This window comes from Corvus kubaryi, unplaced genomic scaffold, assembly GCF_017639235.1.
Source record: "Corvus kubaryi isolate FWS band 111438036 unplaced genomic scaffold, C.kubaryi_AGA036_p1.0 37396, whole genome shotgun sequence".
Taxonomy (NCBI): Eukaryota; Metazoa; Chordata; class Aves; order Passeriformes; family Corvidae; genus Corvus; species Corvus kubaryi.
Genome location: NW_024581135.1, coordinates 20,480,521 through 20,487,250, shown reverse-complemented (window position 1 = coordinate 20,487,250; position 6,730 = coordinate 20,480,521). Strand labels below are relative to the sequence as shown.

At 55.6% G+C, this 6,730-nt stretch overlaps 1 protein-coding gene across 2 annotated transcripts; it reads right to left on the bottom strand.

The window, feature by feature from the left end:
• Positions 1 to 1,225: 1,225 nt before the first annotated feature.
• Positions 1,226 to 4,619, bottom strand: DLX1 (distal-less homeobox 1). 2 transcript variants are annotated; one of them, XM_042040943.1, is made up of 4 exons: positions 3,970 to 4,619; positions 3,260 to 3,459; positions 2,637 to 2,897; positions 1,226 to 2,434 (listed from the first exon to the last, which is right to left on the bottom strand). In XM_042040943.1, exons 1-3 carry the CDS (start codon positions 4,280 to 4,282, stop codon positions 2,643 to 2,645), a joined length of 768 nt encoding a protein of 255 aa, XP_041896877.1. In that variant the 5' UTR covers positions 4,283 to 4,619; the 3' UTR covers positions 1,226 to 2,434; positions 2,637 to 2,642. The 2 variants fall into 2 exon arrangements, with proteins under 2 accessions (XP_041896877.1, XP_041896876.1); XM_042040942.1 differs by having other exon boundaries at positions 1,226 to 2,897.
• Positions 4,620 to 6,730: the final 2,111 nt, after the last annotated feature.

Genomic DNA, 6,730 nt, shown 5'->3' with positions numbered 1-6,730 from the left:
ATTTACAGGCTCATCCATAAGGTTGTATTTGCCGGGTGACAATTGGTAAAGGTATAATATTCGAAATCAGGACTTAATCATTGTAATGAGGTATTGTTTCAATATAAGCACCTTTGGATTATTCATAGTTTAATTAATATCCTCATTATGAAAATCTTCGAATCAGATATTTGATGAACTACTTGTCAGCAACAAGGCAGAATTAATTAGGCCTGTATTGAGATTAACATTTTCAAATGTACAATTATAATAGCCTCTAACTCAAGACCGCCTCGCTGAGAGAAAACTTATAATTTCTCTATTTGAACTGTTTAGCAAGACGTTATTGAATTAGAAGCTAATATATCTTTAAAGCCCTCCGAGCTGCCTGACCACCCCGCTCCTGTCCAGTCAAAGGTGTTTGGTCTCCGGCAGAGCCGCCCGGGAGTTGTGCGGGTCCTGGGGCGCTGCGGCGTCGCGGAGCTCTCCGGCTCCTCTCGGGACTTCGGGCCGCTCAGGACCGGACTCGGGCCGTGGCACTGCGGGAAATGCAGACCTGCGGAGCGTTTTCCGTGTCGGATACAGCACCCCCGCGGGCCGCTGCGCCGCGTGTGCGCGCTAGGGCGGAATGTTGCGCTGCCGCGCATCGGCTGCGCACCGGCCCCGTGCACTGGGGAGTGGTGCGTATCTCGGGGTGAGCGAGCGTGGCCCCCGCGGGGCTGCACAGATCCCCCGCGGAACCTGCGCGCAGAGATGCGCACGGCCAGCCGGCCGAGCCCAGCCTCTCCCGGCTCCCTCAGCTCTGTAGAGCTTTACCCACTCCAGCAATAGCCACGGGTTGTGCCCGGCGCTGCGCCACGCCGGGGAGCGGGCACGGCTCAGTCCGGGGCTGGGATGACGGCGGCGGCAGAGGCACAGCTTTGCCTCCCGCGGCTCGGCTGTCGGGACGGCGGCCGCGGCTGTCCCGGCCTGCCCACATCCCCTTCCCGTCCCAGCAGCTGTGCCCGGTTCCCCCCCGGCCCCGAGCCACCCCTCCGCCGAGGGTCCCGCGGCCCGTCGCGGCGGCTGCTGCCGCCTAACTGGGACCGGCAGGGCGCACGGGGGACCGGCCGCCCTACCCGGAGCGCGTCGCTCCTCTCACTCCGTCTCGCCTCCCGGTTACGGCCACAGCCGTCCCACCGCGGAGCGCGGAGCCTGACCCAGACCCCGCTCCTGGCCGCGCTACGAGACAGGGAGCATGCATGTCTCTTTTTCCAAACCATAATTTTACTGTCTCAAAGAAACTTTATAACTTATGTACAAAGATTTGTGTGGGTTTTTTCCATTTCCTCCCCCAGATACAAAGCAATAAGTTAACATTCTCAATATAAAACTAAACTTTGACATATAGAACACTAAACACAGTCGAGCTCAGTTTATCACATTTTTCGAATTTCACAAGTAAAATGTCAAGATCTCAGTACACAAAGCATCATGTTTTACAGCCACACGAAACAGAACGGAAATAATAATAATAATAATAATAATTAAAAAAAGGCTAAATTTGTGCAACATGTTTACAGAACAATAATAATAATAATTAAGAATAAAATATGTACAGCGAGTAGCTCCTGCACGTCGGTTTGTGCATTTCGACTTCGGGCCGGCTTTGCGCGGGGAGGCCGCGTCGGGACTGCGCGGGTGTGCCAGCCCGTCCGCCCTCCCGGCGGGTCCCCCCCACCGCCCTCCGGGCTCTTGTTCCGTCCTCTGCGCTTTGCTTCACCTCAGCAAAGCGCTGGCAGCTGCTGCGATTCCGCTTCAGAGTACCAAACAATGTGCATTTATTTCCTTTGTTAAATACGCGAGAAATGCAAATCATTCGGACCAAAACTCTCCACACCAGCGAAGTATAAAAGTTATTGTAAAAGTTAAAATCGCATCCTTCCCTCGTGGTGATTTATTCGGGGAGAAGCGGGGGGGGGAACGGGACGACGGACCGTCTGTGGTTTTGTTTGAACTGTGCGTCCAAGCAGTACACTCAGCAAGCTGAGTTTGTTTTTAGCACTCTCATAGTGGTAATTTAAATCAATAAATAAAGCCCCTGTCTTCCCCTTTTAACAACAACAAAAAATATACAGATGGATACTGAAAGGTACAGAAAACGTCGCGGGAAAGAAGCTCTGGTAAATTGTACAGCTTCCTTCCCTCTTGCAATTGAAGAGACCGTCAGATCGGGGTAGTAAATAAATGACCTACATTTCAACAGACACAGACAGACAGACAGGACAGAGGAGAGGGCTTCCCCGCCCCCCAGACATCTTTTTCTGATTGTCCCACAAAGCCGCGGCCGGCGCTCGCTCTGCTCCCAGGCTGTTGTGCGGTGCTCGGGGCCGCTCCGTCAGCTGTCAGCGGTGGGAACCGGCCCGCATCACATCTGTGCTCTCCTGCACCGAGCTACCGTGCAGCGTCCTAATGGCTGGATGGGCAAGAGACCTCCTGTTTGTTTGTTTGCTTGGGCTTCTTTTGTGTTTTTTTTTTTTAAACTCTTTCTCTCTCTCTTCCCCCCTCTTTTTTTTTTTTCCTTTCCTTTTATTTGACTTAATTTCTTTTTTTTTTCCCCCGTAATAATTTTAATTCTTTTTGGGACCGGTAGTGCTTTGCGTTAGGGGAAAACGTACATATAATCACATCAGTTGCGGCTGCTGCATAGCTTCTTGGTGGGCCGAAGGATACCACGACGTGTAGCTGGGGATGTAGGTGCCCGGGGTCCCCGACGAGGCCTTACCGGAGGAGGAGGTGGTATTCCACACTGGAGGCACGGGTGGCGAGCTGCCCGAGAGAGCCCTGCCGTTGGTCAAGGCGCTGCTCTCCAGGGCGGCCCCTCCTTGCTTCATCAGCTTCTTGAATTTGGAGCGCTTGTTCTGAAACCAAATCTTCACCTGCAAAGGGGAACGGGGCAGGGCTCAGCATCCCTCGGAACGGTCCGACATCCCCCCATCCCTCCCAGGGCACGAAGGACTCCCGCACCCGGCGGCCCCCCAGCTTCTCTCCCTTATCCCCCCCGCGATTTCTGTGTTATTTTGTGATGCCAAGCCACCCATCAGGAAATCCCTGGGCCCACTCCAGCGGGTTCTGCGGGGGCTTCCACAGCACCGGGAGTGCCCCGCGGGCAGGACGAGTGTCACCCCGGGCCCCGTTGCCCGCGGCTGTGACCCCTGTGCATTACGCGTGTAGTCTCCCACGCCGACGGTGGGGACACGGAGGGGACATGGGAGAGTGGCCGGCTCAGTCGGAGCTGTACCTGGGTCTGGGTGAGTCCCAGAGACGCTGCGAGCTCGGCTCTTTCGGGGAGAGCCAGGTACTGAGTCTGCTGGAACCTCCTGTTCAAAGCCTGGAGCTGCAAACTGGAGTAAATAGTCCTGGGTTTGCGGATTTTTTTTCCTTTCCCATTAAATCGAACTTCCCCTCCTTCTACCACAGTGCTTTTCTCCGATTCGGCCCCTACAAACAAACGATGCAGAATAAATAATAATAATAGCAGCAATAGCAATAATAGCTGTAACAGTAATAGCAGCAGCAGCAGTAGTAACAATAACAACAGCAACATCAACAATAACAATAATGAGAAGGAAGAAAAGTGAAGCTCGAGTAACGCTAACAAAGGCTCCGGGCGATTATGGCAGCCCAGGCTTCTTCCCAGACAAAGTTTGCTATTTTTACAGGCTGCAGTTTAGGTTTAATTACCCTTAATTGCATACATTGTTTATAGCGCTACGCAATAAATAATTACGAAGACTAATACGTGCACATCTGGGTTGGTTTCTTTTCCAGCCAAGCATTGTGTGCTCTGTGTATTGGTCCTCTGTGATCCTCAGCCTCTCTTGACTAATATTTTGTAATTTAATTTAATTTTTTACCCCCATAGATTTTTTTTTTAATACAACACCCTCCCTCCCGCCTTGCCTTCCCTCCTCCCCTCCCCCCCCCCTCCCCAAAGCCGAGTGCACCTACCTGTCTCCTCTAACCGGGTCTGAGTCAGGCTGGAGCTGTTGGGGTAGGACTGCACTGAACTGATGTAGGGGTTGGTCGAGTGGCTGCTGACCGAGTTCACATAGGGGTAGCCCAGCGGTCGGGAGAAGGACGAAGCTGTGCTGTACGAGCTGTCAGGCTGAGAGTGGCCCGCGGAGTGTAAACAGTGCATGGAATAGTGTCCGTGGGACATGGGAGAAGGAGACATTTGCTGGCTGGGCGGCCCAAACTCCATAAAGACAGCCTTCCCTGAGACGGGGCTATTTAGACTCTCTGGCATAGTAGTCATGGTCATTTCTTGTCGCTTGGTCTGTGTGTGTGTTCTCTCTTCAGCTTGCCTTTTTGGGGTCTGTTGTGTTTCTCAGGACAGGAAAGAACCCAATTTAAGCGAAACAGGGTTTTTCACTTTCCATTCATAAGAAAATGGAGTTTGTCTCTTTGAAAAGTCTAAGCATGATGCTGTAGATCTACACAAACTCGCCTAAAAGCTTTGACTCAGCCAAGTCTATGAATATTCATGAGATGGCGGAGCTGATTGGTCCGCCGTCTTGCATAATCGCTTTGGATTGGTCCGAGGCGCTCGGGGCTCGCCCGGACCCCGGTGAGCGCGGAGAGCCGGGTTGGCAGCGCCGCGCCTGCCCGAGCGCCGGCGGCGGCCGCACGCCCGCCCGCCCGCTCCCGGCCGGGCACGCCAAGGAGCCGCCCGGAACCCGCTCCCATCGCGGGCCGCCCGCTCCCGCCGCCGGCCACCGAGGGCTCCGAGCCGGAGCTCGGCGGAAGGCAGCGCAACCTCCTCCGCCCTTCTCCGCCCCTCGCCGCGCAGGCGGCGCGGAGGGGACAGCAGCCGCGCTCCGCCGGCGTCGGTGGGCTGCAGGCGTTCTTGCAGCTGCCCGCCCCGCTCCGGCAGACGGCGGCGGGACCCGCGGACAAAGCGAGCGGCCCCCGCCTGCCCGGCCGCGCGCACCCGCGGGCGCGCAGGGGTTCTCAGCTCCGGCCCGCGGGTCCCAGCGCCGCCCGCACCTCCAGATCGCGCTGCCCGGCTATTGCCGTTATTGTTTTAAAGGGAGAAAAGCAATCCAACCAAACAAAATCGCCCTGAAAGGCCCCAACGGCGCATTTGAGCTTAAAATGAAAACTTCCGCGTGTGTGAGCGGTAAATGAGGTGGGACTTAGGAGATCCTCCCCAGAAAGCCCGCGATGAATCCCAAATTACTTTGCTAGATAATTAGAAAGTGTTGATAATTATTTCTTTCATAATTCTGCGGTGTGACTGTAACAGGAAAATGATCTTGTGAAAGTTCACACGTGCAGATGTATTAGTTACTGATTCATTTGATTAAATGCTAGTCTCAAGTGCTCTGATCCACAGCTGAAGGCGGCCCCATTAGCATAACACTGATGTTTAATTTTCATACGCATAATTAGCCATATATTTAACACTAATAGCAACATGCAGCCTTCCAGCATTAAACAGCCTGGGATTTGATCTGGCCTGGGCTGAACTTTCCCGGTTACACCTAGGCTGTCTAGGGTGCGCAGTTATCACGGTACTACATCTGTGTAATCAAGCACATTTTGGCAAAGGGAGAACACCAATAAAAGTGAACATTCAAAACAAATCGCAGCGTTGATGTCGTTAGAGGTATTAGCGCCGGCAGTGGGGCTGGGGCACCCCCGGCAGAGCCCGCACGGTGCTCAGGCTCCTTCGGGCAGCGACGGCCCTTGAAGCAGCCGGCCCCTGACTGTGCAAAGCTGGCACAACCGAGCCCCTCTGGTCCGGGTCTTTTTTTTTTTTTTTTTCCCCTCTTTCATTAGTGGCTCTGTCGGTTTTAATTGCCCGTTTCCTAACGCCTCTTTTGCTTCCTTTTCCCCTCTTTTTTCTTTCTTTTTTTTCTTCTCAGTGGTTTGGGGGTTTTTTGCTTTGCTCGCAATGTGCAAAGTTCATTCTCACAAACTCTCCGAGGCTTGGCGCGGAAGGGGCAGTGGCGGTGTTTCTGCACGCACGCGGTCTCCCCCGGCAGCCAGCTCTGCTCTCCTAGCCATGGAAGTGACCATCCAAGGCGGGTCAGCGAGCTTGACCGGGTAGGGAACAGGGCGCCCCGGCAGCTCCGGCACCTTTGCCGGCCCCAGCCTGACAGCTGCAGAGAGGGGAGGCCGCTCCCCGTCCGCCGGGGCTGCCGTCTTCTCCGATCGGCCGGACACAGGCAGTCCCGGGGCGAACCACAGTCCCTCCAACCCCGCCAAAACCCCGCGGACCGGTCGGTGAGGCTCTGCTCGCACCCGTCCTCCGGAGCAGGGCCACCGCCCCTCCGTGCATTGCTGGCCCCGTCAGCGCGGCTTCGGCGGGCGCAGAGGGGCCGCGGCCACGGGACGTCGTGACCACGCGGGAGCGATTGCCACGTCGGGGCTTTCATCAGGCTGGCCCAGCAAGACCTTCTGCATGACGGGCTTGTGCGAGGCGCTGGCTGCCCCGAACAGCCGAGACACCTCTTCAGTCTCGTTCGTAATTAGGATTACAAAGACGCACTATCAATGCCTCCGTCTGGCCGCCAGCGCTCCGCAGCGGCCGGTAAAACACGCAGTCCCACCAGAGTTACCGGCGGGATTTCGGAACGCAGCGATTACCAGGAGCTGCCGGCAGTCCCCCTGCGACGGGCTGCGGGGGGTTCCCTGCTCCCGGCTGCTCCGTTCCCGCCTCATCCCACGCCGCGGTAAGAGCGGGACAGGAAGCAGAGGGGCAGAC